Below are 20,639 nucleotides of genomic sequence, written 5' to 3'. Positions count from 1 at the left end.
ATATATATATATATATATATATATATATATATATATATATATATATGAAAACCTATAATATATATATTATTAGTACAGAAAAAGGGAAGCCATTGTAGTACAGTCATTCTTTCCTGAAGTGGAAGGCGGTTCAGTAGTACAGCTAACTGCCTCAGAAAGGTTCAAAAAGGCAAGAACCAGAAAGGTTATCAGCTTTGGCACTGGGAGGCTGTTAGTACCCAGGAAAGGAAAAGTACAGAGTGGCAGTGGAGAGGGAAGCCAGAGTTCATGTCTGGAAACAAGCAAACAAACACGCCTGGAAGCAGAGAGTTTAGCTCACAGAGCTAAGTCTCAGAGGTTAAGAAGAGAGAAATTATGGAGCAGCTGATAAACAGGCAGGAAAATAGAGCACAGAGCAGGTCAAAGAGGCATGGCGTGGGATGTTCCAGAGTGAGCAGCACACTGATATGCTGGTTCCTGTCCACATGTGCCCTGACAGGACATGGTTTAGTCTCTCATTTTTTACCTTGAGTGAAGTCGGTGAAAGTCAAGTACCCGCACGTAGCGAAGACCACACAGATAAATACGGAAACTAAGATGGATGTGTGAATGATCCGGCACCATGTAGCTACTGTGGGCTCTTCCAGAGAACCATAGACCAGAAAGCAGTTGTGGTGGCAAATGAATGCTATAACACAAAGGAAAAACTCATTACTCGGGAAACAGCAGGACTGTGCTTTCTACTCTGAAAACTTGAGACACGTGTACTGCCTTAGAATTTCAAGTACCTAACATGAAAGAAAGTATAATGACTATTTATAACACCAAATAAGCCAGAAAGTAAGTTTTCTAATAGGCCTACAAACAAGAAACTTCACGGAAGGCTTGCCTAGTATCTTTGTCTCTCTCTCATCATAAACCAGGCCTGTCCAACTTCCCTCCTGATTTTGCATCTTCCTAATGGACCTTCTTATCTTAAGGAAAATTTGTACCTGAACTTCCTTGACCTCAGGATATAAGGGAATTATACATATCTAGCCAAACTGTGATCTTTTCTGCAAACACTTTGAAGAAGTTCATGATGTTTGCTGGACTTCCAAGTTAGGAAATGCTAACCATAATCAAAGCCCAGCATGGAAAACACTGCTCTCCAATTAGAAGCAGATTTTAGTAATGAATAGGAAAAGTTAGCAATGGACATGAACAGCTTGCATCTCATTTTATATTAACACAAACTAGACTGTATTGGTGCTAAAAAGGAATCTAAACTTAGAAGACCCGCTATAGACAGTACTCTTCAAGGAGCAGATAGAGTCATATTGAGGAAGGGTTTCGAAGCCAGGTACTCACCAAAAGACATCACCCCAATAGCCTGGATGGCATTGGGCTTTGCAAATATCCAAGCATCATCTGTCTTTGGTCTAGAAGAAAATCAGTTAATTAGATACATTATTAAGCGAGTATAGTAATAAGCTTATTGAAGAATAAGAAATAGTGTCACACATAAAAATTGAGACTCTTTCAAAAGGAACTTAATAAAGGGGTCTAGAGAGACAGCTCAGAGTTTAAAAGCACTTGTTGCTCTTGTAGAGGGCCCAGATATGATGCCTAATATCCACATGGTGGCTCACAGCCACCTGAAACTCCAATTTTAGAGGATCAATTGCCTTCTTATGAACTCCTTGGGCACCAGATATCTATGACACACACATACACACACGGTCACACAGAAAAAGAGAGAGGCATTGAGAGAGAGAGAGAGAGAGAGAGAGAGAGAGGAGAGAACATGTGGACAAAATACGCATACATATAAAATAAATAAGTTACCAAAAAGAATGATAAAACAATTAGTAAGGAGCTTCTATTCATCTCAAAAACATATTTCCTGGGGGTGCCAGCATGTCTTCAAACCCAGTACTCTAAAATGTCTGTTTAATATTTGGCTAGCTTCTGTGTTTACACATTTAAAATAGTCAGTGACTATGTGATTTGGGGAACTGATTTGCTCAGTCAATTTAACACAGAAAGCTTTTATGGAGTCATCACACAAGATCCTAAGTGAGATATAAAATTACCAGTATCCTCTAACTACTCTTTATTCACTTTAGTTTTTCAGGCTTGATCGACCTGAGAGAAATATAATGGGAACTGTAGTTCCTTAAGAAATTTGCATGTGAATTGATGCCAACTGCGGGTACACTGTCTATTTCTGGGGGAGATAGAATTTTGTTATCTCATTTGACTTTTGCAGGGACATTCAACAATGGTCATCCTTTAGGCCAGGCAGAGTGGTGCACACCTTTAACCTTAGCACCCAGGAGGCAGAGGCAGGTGGATCTCTGCGAACTCAAGGCCAGCCTGATTTACAAACTGAGTTCCAGGCCAGCTAAAGCCACACAGTGAGACACCCAAACCCAAACCTAAACCAAAAGAATTGTTTTTAACATTAAGGTAGTCTCTGCATCATGGTCTAGTTTGCTTTGTTTTCTGGTATGTAATGGTCAAAATCTTTCCCTGCATTAGCCTCAACTTTCCACCTGTTGGTGTACTTCTCAAGAGGAGGTCTAAACATTTATGTTTCCATAATTATTTTTATGCAGCTATTTGTTTTGAGACAGAGTCTCACTATCTAGGCTAGGCTGGCCTCAAACTTGTGTCACCGCCTCTCCCCACCTTTATAGTTCTGGGCTTAATAAAAGTGTAGCTTCATCATGTCTACTTCATCACTTTAAATTCTCAAGCAGCATATATTCTAGTGGAATTAAAATATCTAGAAGCAGCTTGGATTGGCCTATCAAACAACTATTCTTCCCTCTGCCTCCAGTAATAATGAATATTACTGGCTTTGAGTCTGTTCTGGTCTCCTCTATTTATTGGCTAAGGTGTTCCTTTAGCCAAGTTAATTGATCCATGTTTCAATTTCTGCATCTATAAAGTGGGAATAACCATATTATCTAATTTCCAGATTAAACGAGGTAAGACATGTAAATCTTTTAAAAGAAGACTGTAAGACAGTATATGTTCAATGTATAGTCAGTTTTATCAGTACTATTTAGAAATACTTGGTTAGTATCCTTTCTTAAGTATTCAAAGGTAGATAGGAGTCCACGGGAATGACACACTTTTATAGACAGGAATGAGACCCAAAAGAGTGTGTGGAGATAGACAGGGATATATATGCCCACTGAATAACATGCAGGCATTGGAGGGTTAAATAAAAAGGAATTCTCAAGATGAAAACTCAACTTTCATGTTTGTTATTCATCGTCTGTATAAAGAGGACACAAATAAATTCTATTTGTTTTGTCAAAGTCTGTGGAATTTGTGCAGTATATCATCTTTCTATAAATGAAAGGAACAGCTCTCAAGGGAAAAAAAAAACCTAGCCTGAGATGGAGGCCTCCCACTGTTTTCTCCTGCTGGGAATCTTTGCTCTTAGAGTGGGAACTACCGCCACCTGCTGCCTCAACTGCTCTCTAGTCAGCCTGGCAAACTCTAGCCTTACTTAATGTGCAATGTGCACACTTATTTAACCTACTTACAAAATGGTCCATACCGGGCAGTACTAACGGAAGACTGCCTAACTTTCTGATATGCTCTTACTGAGTAATGTGTTCCAAATCTAGGAAAAGGAAAGACATAATGGCATGTGAGTTTTCAGTGATTTGTACCAGCCTAGGACTCAGTTCAGAAACAGTTCCACAGAGAGGTAGGGAATGAGGAAAGGAAGGAAAGAGGAAGGGAGAAAGAGAAATGGAGGGAAAGAGAGAGATGGGGGGTGGGGGGAGAAGGAATGGCTATCTCTTTGATATCCAACCTGGCTGAAAAAAAATGAAACAAATGAAGTTATGGTTTTTCTGCCTTAAGACTATGAATGTCATATACAAAAATACTAGCAATATATCTAAGCAATGTTTATAATTAATACATCACCAAAAATGGCCTGCCTAATGCCAGGGCAATATCATAGAAATATCTGTTAATACATTTACCATATTAACAGATTAGTGAGGGAAAGCATGTGGATTTTACCACATACACAAAAGCATATGATTCAGTATTTATTTTCATAAACATTTGAAGCAAGCTGTTAGTTCTCCATGATTTTATTGAATCGAATTTTTGTTGGGTGTTTAAACAGGCACTTAATACCCAATTTGGAGTTTATGTGAAGGAATATTTTAAGGGGTGAATCTCAAAAATTTCTTCCCAAAGCTTTCATCTAAACACTGACAGTGGTGTTTCTTACTTTCTCTCCTTTTAATATTTGGGTCACAGAGAAACAGAGACTAGAAACTGACAGGGAAAGAAAGGACTCAGAATACAGCAGATAGAAAATTTATTATGTTTTAAATTTGCATAAAAGTCTACATATGTATGCGGTATCATGTGATATTTCTGTGTGTGATACAGTTGCATATCAGGTAATTTTTAAGTCAGGGCAAACACACACACTTAAACATGCACTTAATAATTTATTCTGTATCATTACCATAAAAATATTTAAAATACTTTCTTCTAGCTTTCTAACCATAAACAGTACATTATCACATTTTATAATCATTCTACTGAATATAGAACATGAGACTTATTTCTGTTACTTAACTGTGCCCTTCTACATCCCCTCCCCAGCTCTAGTGACAACCATTCAACTCTTTAAATTACATGATTTTATTTTTTTGTGGTGAATAGTATTAAATTGTATGTGTTGTATGTTGTATTTTCTTTATTGATCAGTGGGTAGACACTTAGGTTGTTTCTATATCTTCATTATTATAAATAATGTTGTCATAAGTAATTGGATAATTTCTGAGAAAGAATTACCTATCTGTGATGGCTATTCTTGGATGTCAACTTGACTAACCCCAACATGGGGTACACTTGTGGGAGATTTTTTTCTTCTTCTTGATTTGTGGGAACATCCAATCTGGATGTTTGAGGTGGGAAGACACAGCTTTAATCCAAATCTTTTGAAGTGAGAAGACTTCCCTGTAATCTGGGCCATGCCTTCTGCTGGAAGCCTATAGAAGGGCATAGAAGAAGGAAGTTTTTTGCTTTTTACCTGCTTGCTTTCACCTTGCTAGCAAGTCCATTCCTTCATTGGCATTAGAACCCAACTCTTTGGGATCCCAGCATATACTGCAGACCAGCTGGGACATGTGTCCTCATAGAGTAAGAAAATAACTGGATTCTTGGAGCTCCTGTTCATAGCAGCCATTGTTTGATTAGATGGGCCACAGCCTGTATGTCATTCTAATACTATATATATATATTGCTGCTCTAGAGAACCCTGACTAAAATACCATCCCTATCCATTAGATCACAAAAGAGTATAGACTCCACATAAAAAGAAACAGTTTTTTTTTAAGGCATAAAATGTCTTTTAAATAAATGATTAAATTTGCTCTAAGACTTCCATGGAAATCAATGAAACATTTTAACCTGGGCCTGGAAGAATGGTTTGGGAGTTGAAAGTACTTCTTGCTCTTCCAGAGGATTCTAGCTTTCTTCCCAGTACCCATATTGGACCTCTTCTGACCTCCCCAGGTATGTGCATGCACACACACACACACACACACACACACACACACACACACTATCTAATTAAACAAGAGTAGATAGGCCACACGGACTTCTATTCTGTCCTAAGATCCCACTAAAATATCACTAAGGCAATGTAAATGGTTCCTGAGGGACAGGATGGAAGACATAGGTGGAGAAAATACTTTGTGAGAAAGAAAGTGGATATTTATGTCACAACTGTGGAGAACTGTATGGAGGGCCAGAGTGGCTTGCCTCATGCCATCTGGGAGTGTGGCTTGGAGACCAGTGAGCTACTGTATGTGTGCCAGTAAAAGGGGAAAGCAAATAAAACTAGGCACTTGAGAGACTATCTGGAACAGGGAAGAGGTGATGGAGAGTCCTGGGGTGCTGGGCGGTGGTGCAGGAATGAACTAAGAGGCTGATCCTTCTAGAAGGCACAGCAGGAAAGGATGCCCTGCCTGGCAGGTTGATCCATCATCTTTACTGTCTGAGCATTTGAGAGACAATAACCAAAGAAGGGGTTGGAAGGAAGTGTAAAAAGGGGAAAGTACTTAACTTTAAGAGCTTTAGTGTCTATGAATTACATTGTGTGAAGAGAGAAAAGATCATTTAGGGGCTGGTATTTAGGGTCTGCAGCCTTAAGCATGGCCAGCACTTGAAAATGAATGATAGTTTTCTTTACATGCAAAAAAAAAAAAAAAATCTGCACAGATGTTAATTATATAATTTTTGTTTGCTCTTTTTGATGGGGAGGCGGTGCTGGGGATCAAAGTGAGGGTTTCCTGCAAGCTAATAACAAAGCTACACATAGTCCTATATGCTTTTTAAGAAAAGATTTCTTTTAAATCATTTTTATTTATACGTCCTTCAGTAGGAGTATATGCCATGTGTGGGCATGCCTGTACAGGCCTGAAGAAGACAACAGATCCTCTGGAGCTGGAGTTACAGCTGGCTGTGAGCTGCCAGATGTGGGTGAGAGTTTGGATTCTTGGATTCACACATCTTATCTTTACTGGAAATCTAAATCTCAGCACTCAGGAAGAAGAGGCAAGTGGATGTCTCTATGCTTGGAATTGGCCTGATCTACATAGCAAATTTCAGGCTAGCCTGGGTTATGTATTAAGTCCCGTTTTCAAACATATAACAACAAAACGACAGCTAAGCTTCAAGGTATTACTACTGGGTAGAAGGACACTGCAGGCGGACGCTGCAACAGGAGGCTGAGAGCACCTGTGCCTTCTGGTAGCACACACTCAAACCCTTAAGCTGAGCAGAGGAGGCTCCCAAATACTCCATTGTGGGCTGAGCCCGATTTCTATGGAGAGTGATGTAAGTTAACTGCTGAAATCAGACACGGCTGAGCATTAAATGCTCTGGCTATCCCTAGGCACAGTGTTTTCCGTCACACCACAAGCTTTAAATGACCACTTCCCCCAGCTCAGCATCAGCTGGCTCCTCAGCTTCTACTTCCTCCTAGCTGGTTTGCACCTGACTCCGTGATAGAGATCTGTGTTTGCCATGAGCTGCCGGGGAAAAACCGTTCCTTGTGATTACTTACTTAATGCTGATTTTTTTTAGGTTTGCTTCTTGCAAAAATGATCCATGTGAAAAACTGTAATCATGAACATGTTTTGTCACTTGAGACATCAACTTCCTTTGATTCTTAACACCATCTATTCTTTGATTCCCTTGCAGACTCTTCACAAAGGGTTGTTGCTTGACACAATCAAGCAGGTGGGAGAGGGTAGAGTAGAATTTACTTCAAAAAATTATTATCATCATTATTAATTATTATGGTTATTACTATATGTTTTTGCATATGCATTTGCTGAGGAACATAAATTATGCGGGTGTCTGAGAACGTGTGCATGCAAAGGTCAGAGGTCAACACTCATCTCAACCTCAGTCACTTCTCCATCTTGTTTTTTTCCCCAACATAATATTTTTATTGATTCTTTGAGGATTTCACATCATACACCACTCTCACATTTGCTTTCCAGTCCTAGCCTGGCCACCCCCCACCTTGTGACATACACCCGCCCGCCAGCAAAAATGAAAGTCCAAGATTTTGGTATCAATATACTCACTGGAGCTTGGTCAAACTCTCTGTGGCCTGCCCCTTAAATAGGGCTGAGCCCTTCCCCTCCCGCTGGAAACATTCTATCAGTTCTTAAGGGTTCTCTGCAAAGGCTTCCTGTTTAGGCTGTTACTACCTATTTCTTTTGGGGGTTGGGAGGATGGAGAGGGAGTTCTTTCAATGGACCTGGAGCTCATTGTTTTCTTCAGACTGGCTGGCCAGCAAACTCAGAGACCCTCCTGTTTCCACATTCCTGTTTCCACCTTCCCAGTTCTGAGATCACAGGCATCCACCAATGATTCAGCTTTTTAAGCCGTGTGTGTGTGTGTGTGTGTGTGTGTGTGTGTGTGTGTGTGTGTGTGCTAGAGATACGAATTCAGATCCACATCCTTGTGCTGTATGCACACTATGGCTGAGCCATTTCTCCAGCCTAATAATTCTCTAACGTTATGAATATTTGTTAGAATTATGAGTGTTCTGTGGCTGTCTGATGTTTACATGCCCAACAATAAGGAAAGGGGGTATTCTAGATGACACTAAAGTAACTTATGGAACATTGTTATATATGGTTTGTAAATACACCGACGGCATAAAATAAGTTAGAATTATCATGGAATTTTTTCCCCACGAGGATATTGGCATTCACTTATATGTTAAAGTGTGTTCTACCCATACCATTTAATTGAAACAAAATGGTACTGTAATTTTCAGGGCACAGTGGCTCCTCCACATTTCTAATCATTACTGCTTTGATATCTTTTGGGGACACTCATTTTCCTATTCAGTCTATTCAGACTAGGAATGACCCTATTCTTAGCTCCAAGGGTAGGCACCTGTGACAAGATCACAAGCACAGATCCAGGAATAGAAATCCTTACAGATCCTCAAAGGAGCCAATTGGAAATAATCCTTGCAGTGGACTGGAAGCACCTGAAAGAGAAAACTTTTTTTTTTTCTCTCTTTCTGGGGACTTAGACATGAATAGATAGAAGTTGAGACTACCTGTTCTTATGACAGTGAGAAGGCATTTCAGAAACTAGAGCTCAAACAAGAAGCAGAAAAAAAGAGATGGATGAAAAGAGAAGCCATGTGTGACTTCATTAATTGAGTTCCGGGATACAGCCATCTGAACCTTAAAGTTACCTTAGTAGATTGATTTTTGCTTCAGGATTAGAGTTTGGTGATCGCCAGATCGTCATTTACAACAGAAACAGCAATAATTCATACATCATGAAAGTTCAGTGATTGACATTTGTCAAAACTTATCCTTCTCTTCCCCTAATATGTACTTTTTCCATATTTTTACCCATTTTTTCCTGATCTTATCTTGAATCCAATCTAGTTTATTAAATTGTAGAATTTTAGTTCCAGAATGGACAGAGTTAGGAAATTAATGCTTGCTGGGCCCTAGGGTACACTTTGTGTATCTAAATGACTGTAAAAAGTATAGATTTACTTACTACAGGTATGTTTTAAATACTGCTATTATTAAAATGCTATAACAAAGATGTCATATGAAGAAAACAGTTTTAAATTTGATTGTTATTTCCTCACTGATTATAAGATACATATATTAATGACATCCAAAATAAAGATTTTTTTTTAAAAAATGACTCTTATTTAAGTTAAAAAATAGGAAAAAAAACAAATTAACTGCATTTTTATACTTGTGCACTTTCTGAAAAGCACTTAAATTGCCTTGCTACCCCAATTTTTATAAAGCAAAGACCTAGAAAATATAATAAAACTGAACATAATTTCCAAGAAGAACTGTGGCTATATGAAGTCATTTCAGAAAGCAGAATTTATGGCCCTATGAGTTATGGAAAAGGAAATTGAATTGTGTTTTATTTTTAAAACACAACCACTAAAAAGGTGTTTCTATGGTAACAAGGTCAATATCAGCAGCCGTTACAGGCCTGCCTCTCTTCTGATAGTGGGTTTAAAGATCTTTTCTTCAAATACCATTTTAGAAGACCTGGAGGGAGAGAAATCCACAGCTTTTCTGATCGTTCGTCTGAACTGAAAATGAAGAAAAGCACACATGGTGTATTGGATTTCTCATGTTTTATGGATGATGAGCATCCGTGCCTGTCTTATTTTCAGAAAGAAGCCTGCTTGACTAGCTACTGTGCCAACCCCTACACAGATTAGCCTGAGTGTAAACAGGGCAAGCAGAAGTTGTTTGCAGAACTATTCAAACAGAAATAAAATGTGGCAGCATATGAAAAAACATACTTCTTAGACATTTAAATATTGGAAGAGTTAAATAAATAATCCCACATCATTGTAAATATTCAGTCACAGATAAAATATTACATCAGCGGTAGAGGAAATTAAGGCTACGTTTTGTTTAGAAACGAAACAAATAGCTCTTTAAGCGCTTTCAGCACAAAATAAGCTCATTTAACCTGACAGGAAGTGAATATCACTTCCTCTTTTCCCTGATAGTTATCTAGTCATTTTCCCTGATAAACTGGGAGGCCAAATCAAATAAATTTCAAAGCTGCTAAGGGTGTGTAAGGGCTGGATTAATGACTCCCTTTTTCCTGCTTCCCTTCCCTCCCTCCCTCCTTCCTTCTTTTCCTCCCTCCCTTCCTCCCTTCCTTCCCTCTTTCCTCCTTTTCTTTCTTTCTTTCTTTCTTTCTTTCTTTCTTTCTTTCCTCTCTCTTTCCTTCTTTTATTCTTGTTACTCTTGGGAATTGACTTTAGGGATATCTTACATTCTACTCAAGCACTCTTCCAAGGAGCTGTACTTCCCCAGCTATCTGTGCCAGTTCTTATGGTAAAGCCCTGCTCTTTCAGTGTGATGGTGTTGGACAAGAAGAACTTCCGGAGGTAATAAGGCCCAGATGAGGTCAGGACGGCAACAACAGCAAAGCTGGTTGCAATATAATGACCTGTGGCAAAGGGACAAGAGACTCTACTGAATCAAATCATGTTGGCACCCTGGTCTCAGATTTTCTGTCTACTTGAGTCATGTATTTTATCATTTTTTTTTTCCTGGCAAGCTAAGAAGCTTTTCATGAGCGTATGCACCAGGAGCCAACTTGACAGAGCAGCAATTAATCAGGAGGGAAACAAATTACCTATGCACTTCACTTACAATCAGATCTAGTCCCCGTGTCTCCCCTCCCGTTTCTTTTCTTGGAGACCTTTCATAGAAGGCACAGTAGTTTTTGCATTCCCTAAGACATGGCTTAAACTAATTTTTATATTGTTTAGTACATTTCAGGCCCCTTAGTGTGTTTACTAACTGTAAGCCATTTTCTGTTTCTTCCAGGTATTAACTGCATGGGGTTTCTCATTGCTATATGTATATAACCTCTTTCTTCCTTCTTTCCTTTCTTATTTTCTATTTTGAGACTGAGTCCCCAGTATTTCAGTTTGGCCTTGACCCTGCTACCTAGCTGAAAATGACTTTGAACTCTTGATCTGGCTGCTTCCTCCTCCTCCTGGACCCTGGGCATATAGGCATGAGAAACCACATCTGGCTATATTGTTTCACTTCTGCATTTTTCTTATGTTTCTGAGTATGTTATATTTCAGCTAATATTGATATAAAGTCAAAGATACAACAACACTTACATGATTGGCCCCAAGGAAACTGCTCTTGTCATTACTATTCCAAGAATTAGTGTTGTTAAAATTGTAGAAATGAAAGAGATCTGCAAAAGGAAATATGAAGACATTGTCAGGACAAGATGCAGATAATTTATTCAAAATAGTGAATTATTCTTTAAAATTATATGAATTTAGCCATGGATTGTTTTTATCCAGTTCCCTCAGTGGTTTATAAACTTTTAGGTCAGTCTACATACTTATGGGTATGTAACTACTTATCAGGTCATAATCCTTGTCTCTGAGCCACAAACAGAAGATCAGTTGTTCACTGTGATTTTCCAAGAAAACTTTAAGGGCTTTTATTTACTTCCTGCACAAGATACAGAGTGAGGACTTTTAATTTATGAAAGTAAAAGTAAAATTATCTTTTTCTCCCTTCAGGCTCCATTTTAGTATTGAATTAAGCTTCTTTCTATCTATAATTGCTTCTTCTATTTATATCTTCCCCATCTTCTTTCAACATAACATGCATATACTCATCTTGGATGCCATTCTTTTTTTAATGTCTGCCTTTTCCCTCTCTGCTCTCTAGCTCTGTTAGTCTACTTTCCTGGTGCAGTTTGCCCTTTGCCCTGGAGTTCTGATTCTGTTCTCTGTCTTCCTCCAGTGATGAGCCTGTTTCATCTGGCTAAAACATAAGCTGCTGTGCACATGCTTGTGCTCTGGGTACTTATTACATTAGGTTTTTGTTTCAATTCCTCACTTAAAATGGATAAGCACATTTGAGACGGCTTCTACGACAAGTTAAAAAAAAGTCTCAGATTGCTTTAATTTCATGTGATTATCATTAACATTGGGTTCTAAGTTTTTAATGTGTATTTTGAAATAAATGTCTATGATGAGTTCCTGGTCTTGTGAGAAAAGAGAGAAAAAATATATCAAATTGAAGCCCACATCGTTAGAAGGTAACAGGGGTGGGATTCAAATGCAAGCTCATACTCCAGAGAGCGCCTGTACTATGCTTCGTTCACTGGGTTTCAGTATGATACCTTCAAGGGACATATAGGGAATTAATATGTTAAATATTACCATTTTCCATGAAGGATTAGCTTTCTTTGCTAAGACAATAACATTTATGTATTTATATTGAACTTGTGAAGTGAAAAAAAAAATTGCTAAATCACCCAGATAACCAGATAATGGACATATAAAAGTTTTTCTTCAATACATTATTATTATTAATTCTTTGAGACAAGGTTTCACTATCTAGTCCTGGCTGGCCTAGAATTACATATATGTAAGGTTGCCTTCAAAATCATAGGTATTTTCCTGCCTCTCCCTCTAGCTCCTAAATGCTGGGGTTACAAGTATGCAACACCATGTCTGGTGTCCCTTTCAATCCATCCTTGCGTGTCTCTGGATGGATGTTAGAGATGGAAGGCCAGGAGGCGAGAACACTCTGAAATGCTGGCTCTGTGTGCAACTTCGCCTGCAGGAAGGAACCTCAACATTGGACACACTATGTCAAACATAAAGGCAGGAGTGAAATGTGATTGATAGTTGCAGTTTTCAATACAGACCATACAAGGATCACGTGATTAATTCTTTAAAAAAAAAAACTTACTATATGAATGTTTGGCTATGTAGATATAGTACCAATTATACTCTGAGTGAAATAGAAACAAAACTTGGCAGTAAGAGAATAAAATGCAGGGAAATAAAGGGTAATCTATATAAATAAGTTTATGTGATATGTCAAATAATTATTTAGTTAATTTTATTAGAAAGAATTTAGTGTCACTGGCCAAATTTTCAACAACTGATAAATCAACAAATTGTTATTTACATCCACCAAGTGGAAAATGTACATAATAGATGTTGTAATTTATAAATGAAAAGAGTATAGATCATTTAAGTAATTAATCCTTACATATAATTTGATTTGCCTTTAACTGATACACAAAGCATAATAATATAGATTAGGAGTATCACACAAATTTTGTTACATATATATATATATATATATATATATATATATATATATATATATATTATAATGCTTAAATAAGATGAAACTTTTATCTCTCCAAACACTTATCATTTCTTTGTCAAGCTTAGGTTAACTGTTTAAATTACCTACAAAAAGTTTAAATTATCTACTTCCTAATAAAGTAGACTTGCTTTAGATATAGTCCTCTGTATTTTGTAAATTTAAAATCCATTGTCTGTTATGTCATTTTTTTTTTAGAGAAGAAAAAGGAAGAATATATTTTGTTCACATTTAACCACCAGTTTCTCGAAACGAGCTAATCACAGTTTGCTCAAGCATACTTGGAACAATAGCTGTATAGACTGTCAGTTCTCAAAGTTAAGGCTACTTAAAATGTAAAAGCAGGACTGGAGAGATGGTTCAGTGGTTAAGAGTACTGGCTGCTCCTATAGAGAACCTGGGGTGAATTCCCAGCATCCATATGACAGCTCACAAGCCTCTGTAAACACTCCAATTCCAGGGGATCTCTTGCTCTTTTCTAGCTCCTGAAAGCCCATGGTGCGCATACATACATGCAAGCAAAATACTCATTTACATTAACACATAAATAAATAAACGTTAAAATGTAAAAATTACCTTTCCAAGCCTTGCTATATCTCGGTACAATGACAGAGGCAGAGTAAATGTAACCGTTGAAACCACAATAATGAAGTATCGACTAATAAAGAAACTTCCAGGATCAACTAAAATATAGTAAATATTCTTTAGTTTACAGGTATAAATGACACATTGGTGACATATTAACTACCTAACCATATCTTTATGAACAATGAGTTAAAAAAATCATAAATCCTATATAAGGATGGTTTGAGGTTAATAACCAAAAGAATCATGTTAAAATAGAAATACACCACAAAAATGTTAATAAAGAATAATCCAAGAATGATCCTATACTTCATACGATGTCTCAGACTTTTACATTTCTATGACTAGCAGCTTTAATAATTATTTATTTATTCAATGTGCATACGTGTTTTGTTGCATGTTTGTCTGTGTGTCATGTGCATGAGTAGGGCCCATGGAGGTCAGAAGATGGTGTGGAATCCCCTGGAACTGGAGTTACAGTGGAGTTGTAAACCACTCTGTAGCTGCTAGGAGTTGAACTCTAGTCCTCTGCAAGATCAGCCAATTCTCTTAACCAGGGAACCATCTCTTTAGCCCCAACAGCCTTGAAGTCAGTTTCTCTGCTCCTATACCACAAGCAGCCTTGCTTATACTTTCTGAATTACTCTCATAGCCATGAGGTGATATGCCAAACAGGAAATGGGTTTTCAATACATGCACAATTGACCCACAACGGAAATGATATAAATGTTCCTCAGATGAATGACACACTGGATTTTTGTATTTCCACAGTATGAAATACTAACAGTAGAAATATAAACAGACTCCTGATAAAGCCACAGGGAGTGACATGTCTCAGCTATATACAATCTGCTGAGTGTGCCAGACTTAGAAAACTATGTGCTTTTTGGTGGCATTTACATGGTAATCTGAAAAAAAGCAAAAACTGTGAAGAAATCTGGTGGAAGTTTATGAAATCTAGTATTTTTTTTTTTTGAGTCAGGGTTTCTCTGTGTTGCCATGACTGTCCTGGGACACATTCTAGCCTGAAACTTAGAGATCCATTGGCCTCTGCTTCTGGAGTGTTGGAATTAATAAAGCCATGCATGCACCACCATGTCGGGAGAAAAATGAGCAACTTTTTTTTTTTGAGACAGCATTTCTTTGTAAAGTCTTGGCTGTCTGCTTTGTACACTAGGCTAGCCTCAAGCTCAAAGGGATTTGCCTGCCTCTGCCTCCAGAAGTACAGGGATTATTGGCCTGTGCCACCACACCCAGCTAAAAAACAGCAACTTTTAAAAATTAGTTAAAAGTTAATGTAGATCTGTAGTCTAAGATGCACACAGGTCATGGGAACTGCAAAGTCTGCGAGGTGGTTCAACCCCACATTTAAATATTTTATTTATAAATGTTTGAATTACATGATAGCTATGGAAAATAAAGTTATTCGTCACATTTCTCATTTTCACCTACCTCCTGGGATCCTTTGAAAAACTTTGCTCAAAGTATCTCCAGTTATTATGTTATAACTTATCATAGCTGAAAACACAGTGAAAGAATAGCCATTATTAAGCCTGCACATGTTTTATCTTCCATGTTCCAAACACTAGCGGTTGTTACTATCTCAATACTTACATAATTTTTAATGTGTATCACATATAATTTCTACTATGTACAGATTAATGATAACATGATAGATTTATGCTAGAGAGTGAACTTGAGCTTCAGGAAGATTTTCAACTCACAAATTGGTTTATCTCAGAATGCTCTCAAATATTGAGTTTTGACACTCATTTAAAATATGATTTATTTGTTGTTGAGGGTTAGTCTCCAAATACTTTTTCAGGAACACATACACGTGTGCTGCTTAAACTGAAAAACAAATAACCATACAAAAAATTTAAGGCACCCCCCCACAAGATATCCTCAATTGAAAAGGCAAGGCTTTTGAAGAAGTATATTTGTATATTTTTTGGATAAGTATGGACTTAACTTCAACTTTAGCTTCTTTTTAATATAAGATATAAAGTCAACATTGTTTGAAATTTTCAAAGAATTAATAGGATGTTTTATAAATGAAGCCAATTTGGTCATTCATTCATATGAACACTTTTATCTATTTAAGAAAAAGTGGGGGGACTCCAAGTTGGTGGTTCCCAGTGCACAGGGTATTTGAGTAGCAGAAGATCAGATACTGTAGAACAAGTGAGTGACTGGATGCTGACTCCAAAATCCTAATATCTTTGTTTCCTGGATGAGAGGAGGCATCCTTAGATCTAAGGACGCACAGTTCCAGACCCCTTCAGACAGCTCCTGGGTCTAAGGGACACACACGGTTGTAAGAGCCACTTGTTTGTCATGCTGCTTAAAAATCTGCTTTCATGGCCTTCACCTGGAGACAGGGATAGACAGGATGTTTGTTGCCAAGTTCATTTCCTTTTGTTGTGTGAGGATCACACAGACAGGTGGTTGAGGTAAACAAGTTTGACTTCTGCATGAACTCACCCTTCATTGTATCAAGGTGCTTTGCTCTATAAAAAGGGATTATTAGAATAAACCGGTGTGTGACAGTTCTACTGGCTGCCCTCTTGAAAAGATGTGTACTGTGCTGGTTTATTAATTTTTCTTTCAGCCCTCACCCCCCACTCAAAAACTGTTCAACTCTGTAGGCGGGCGCCAGCAGTTTGGCACCACAACAGGGACTTGAGATAGAGGAAAGCAGTGAAGGACGCCACGGGTGTTGGTGAGCTCGGACCATAAAGTTAAGAGAAAAGGGCGTGGTGAGTAAAATTCATTCGAGAGTAGAAATGGGACAAGGCAGTAGCCTCATGTTTTTTGTATGGAATTTGATTAGAAATAGTCTGTATATGCAGCACAGGACTGAGAAAGTGAAACTTTTGGGGTTAGAGAGAAAGAGGAAAGAAAGATGGGAGGCTTCGAGACAAAATGAGGTTAAACCATCAGCTCCTCCAGAGGAGTTATATGTCCCTCCTAATGATGTTGGGAGCCATGACTCCAGCGGCCTGCTTTGGTATTTAAATCTCGGCAGAGAGATGGCTTTTAGCAGGCCTTTACTAATGGCAGAGAAGAACTTGCAAGTCCATCTCCTTTTGTTTGTGACAGCAGGTGGGATAGCTTGTAAGGGTCACACCTCTTCCTCAGGCTCCTTGTGGAAATTAACCCATTGTTCTGAGATGTTTTGCTGGCTAAAAGAAACTCCTCACAAATAAAGAGGTCACAGGGCTGGAGGCAGAGGAGGAGGCAGAGACTTGAGACTTGCTGCTTGTGCTGCTTGCTGCGGCAGCCTGCCTTTTGCTGTGGCTGTTGAGTCTGAACCTTTAAAAAGTTTCCTGTGTGCTGTGTGTTTATTTTATTAATTTTAATCCTCACTCCCGACTCACAAACCGTTCCACTCTGCTGGCTGGCTCCGGCATAATAATAATAATTTCTTGATAGAAGAAGACTTTGGGGATGACATAGATTAACTCTGCCAGTGGGCTTTGGCACACAGCAACCTTCTGTTTACCTAAACATGACTCTCAAGTTCCAGAAATGTACAATTCAGCATCCATACCCCCAACTCTTTCTGCCTCCCTGAGGACAACTCCTGGATACCAAGAACACAGGTCCCGGCCTCCAGTGCATGGTTCTACTCCTTTCCCAGTAGAGATGGGCTGGACAATAGAAGCATACAGGATCCTGATCCAAGATGGCTTTGCCCAGTGGAGTCTGAATACCAGGAGTGCAGTGTCTGTGGGATGAGCAAGCCATCGTGCTCCTGACTCCAAAAGACCAGTGTTCATTCATAGTTCCCCAGCGAGAAGAGAGGAACCTTGCTACCGGATACGCACAGTACCACCCTCAGAACTCCTGGATACTCTTGCCATCCTGAGGACTACTTGGGATTCCAGAGATGTGCAGATACTGCCTAGGATGCATGGCTCTACTACCTGTCTTGAGGAGACATGCAGGGCCTTAGGTCTAACTGGGGCACAACCAGCAGAGGACAGCTGTAGGATACTAGAGGAAATCTAGCACCCAGCCTACAATCTTGGGCTCCTTCATGCCTGAGAAGCCCAGTGGGCTCCAGGAACAACCAAGCAACTTAGCCATGGCTAAGTAAGGCCAGCATAAAAACACTATCAACAACAACCAAGGCAATATGGCAACAAAAGACCCAACTATCCTAATACAATAAGCTCTGGATATCCTAACACAGCTGAGACACAGGAAAAGAACCTTAAATGATGCTTATAAAGTTGATAGAGGCCTTTAAAGAGAAAAAAATAAGCCACTTAAAGAAATACAGGAAAATACAATCAAACAGGTGAAGGAAATGAATACAATGGTTCCAGACCTAAAAATGGAAATAGAATCTGTAAAGAAAATACAAACTGAGGAAGTCCTGGAAATGGAAAACTTAGGGAAGAGAACAGGAACCACAGAGGTAAGCATCAGCAACAGAATACAAGAGATGGAGGAAAGAATCTCAGGTTAGAAGATACAGTTGAAGAAATCGATACATCTGTCAAAGAAAATATTAAATAAATAAATAAATAAAAACCCTGACACAAAACATCCAAGAAATCAAGGATGCCGGAGACTGACTGCTCCAGTAAAATTCCTATGACTCGAACTCCCCTGTTCCTGGCCTTGGGTAATTGTCTAACAAATGGCCTTCAAGATAAATTGTCTCCTTGGAGAGAGACAGGCTGGAACTTCCCGAGAGAAACTGCAAGATGTTCCTTTTCCAGGCCTGCTGAGGCTGACTCCCCCCACCCTGCTTGCTTCCTGATAAGACTGCCTTAAAAAGAAGTAGCTTTCTTTCAATAAACGAGACCTTGACAAAACTTTGGTCAGCTTGGTCCTGCTCTTCTTTCTTGCCCATTTTGCCTTTCAGGTGAAGGCCTTTTCGAATCCCCCAAGAACAAGGACACATGAAAAGATGAAACCTAAGAATAAGAGGAGTAGAAGAAAGAGAAAATTCCCAGCTCCAAGAACCAGAAAATATTTTCAAGAAAATCATAGAAAAAAATTTCCCTAGCCTAAAGAAAGAGATGTCTTTAAACATACAAAAGGCTTACAGAACACCAAATAGATTAGCCTAGAAAAGAAATACCTTCCACCACATAATAATCAAAACACTAAATGTACAGAATAAAGAAAAAAAATATTTAAAACTCTAAGGGAAAAAGACCAAGTAATATATAAAGGCAGACCTATCAGAATCACATCTGACTCCTCAACAGAGACGCTAAAAGCCAGAAGGGCCTGAGCAGATGTGTTGCAGACCCTAAGAGATCACAGACATCAGCCCAGACTACTATACCCAGCAAACCTTTCAGTCATCATAGATGGAGAAAACAAGATATTACATGACAAAACAAAATTTAAACAATATCTATGCACAAACCCAGTCTACAGAAGATAGAAGAAGGAAAACTCCAACCCAAGGAAGTTAACTACACCCAAGAAAACACAGGATATAAATAGTTTCACTACAGAAAAACCAAAAGAAGACAAGCACACAAGCACATTACCACCAATAACATCATCATAAAAGGAACTCATAATCATTGGTCATTAATATCTCTCAACATGAATGGACTCAACTCTCCAGTAAAAAGTCATAGGCTAACAGAAGGGATGCATAAACAGTACTTAATATTCTGCTGCATACAAGAAACACACCTCAGCCACAAAGATAGACATTACCTGAGAGTAAAGGGCTGGAAAAGGTTTTTCCAAGCAAATAGACCCAAGAAGCAAGCTGGTGTAGCCATCCTAATATCTAATAAAATAGACTTAGCCAAAATTAATCAAAAGATATGGGCAAGGACATTTCAGACTCATCAAAAAAAATCCACCAAGAGGACATCTCAATCCTGAGCATTTATGTCCCAAATACAAGGCACTCACATTTGTAAAAGGAACATTATTAAATCTTAAACAACACATCAGTCCACACACACACTAATAATGAAAGCCTTCAACAACTCCATTCTTACCAATGGGCAGATCATGGAGACAGAAACTAAATAGAGAAAAAAATGAAACTAACAGATGTCACAAATCAAATGGGCCTAATTGATATTTACAGAACTTTTCACCAAAACACAAAAGAATATACTGTCTCCTCGGCTCCACATGAACCTTCTCCAAAATTGACTATATAGTTGGCCACAAAGCAAACCTCAACCAATACAAGAAAAGTGATTTAACCCATTCTACTTTATCAGATCACCATGGATTAAATCTGGGTTTCAACAACAACAGAAATAACAAAAGCCTGAAACACCAACCAAGGACCATACATGGACTGGATCCAGGCCTCCTACACAGACGTAGCAAATGGACAAGTCAGGCTTCATGTGTGTTCCATAGTAAGGGCAACAAGGTGTGTCTCTCACATGGACTCTGTTGCCTGCATTTTTTTTATTTTGATCACTTCCCTTTATCAGGGCTAGGCAGCTCCCTTTCTCTGAGGAGTAGGGGAGGGGAGGTGGGAAGAGAAAAGGAGGGTGGGACCAGGAAGAGAGGAGGGAGGGGGCTACAATCAGGATGTAAAGTAAGCTAATTAATTAAAATAAATAAAAAGTGGGCAACACTTTCACCATGTAGTACAAATATTGGTACACAGCTCCCCCAAATCTTTGTCTCCAAAACAAAACAAATTCAACTGTATTGAGCCGCCCTCAGAGAGACTTATTAGTTAGTTCACTCACTTTAAATCCCAACTCACTGTGTATGTATCTGTGCATGTATATGTGTATATATATGTGTGTGTGTATGTATGTGTGATATTTGTATGTGTATGATATATATATATATATATATATATATATATATATATATATATAT

At 38.5% G+C, this 20,639-nt stretch overlaps 1 protein-coding gene across 1 annotated transcript in view; it reads right to left on the bottom strand.

The window, feature by feature from the left end:
- Nucleotides 1–20,639, bottom strand: part of Slc38a11 (solute carrier family 38 member 11) — a 41,429-nt gene that overhangs the window by 14,888 nt on the left and 5,902 nt on the right. The window contains exons 4-8 of the mRNA XM_055600695.1: nucleotides 15,252–15,317; nucleotides 13,791–13,897; nucleotides 11,189–11,268; nucleotides 1,330–1,400; nucleotides 506–667 (exon numbers count right to left, since the gene is read on the bottom strand). Coding sequence (XP_055456670.1) covers nucleotides 506–667; nucleotides 1,330–1,400; nucleotides 11,189–11,268; nucleotides 13,791–13,897; nucleotides 15,252–15,317 — 486 coding nt within the window. The remainder of the gene's footprint in view (nucleotides 1–505; nucleotides 668–1,329; nucleotides 1,401–11,188; nucleotides 11,269–13,790; nucleotides 13,898–15,251; nucleotides 15,318–20,639) is intronic.

This window comes from Psammomys obesus, unplaced genomic scaffold (genome assembly GCF_907164565.1).
Source record: "Psammomys obesus unplaced genomic scaffold, mPsaObe1.curated_primary_1811, whole genome shotgun sequence".
NCBI lineage: Eukaryota > Metazoa > Chordata > Mammalia > Rodentia > Muridae > Psammomys > Psammomys obesus.
This window is presented reverse-complemented; position numbering and strand designations above follow the sequence as displayed.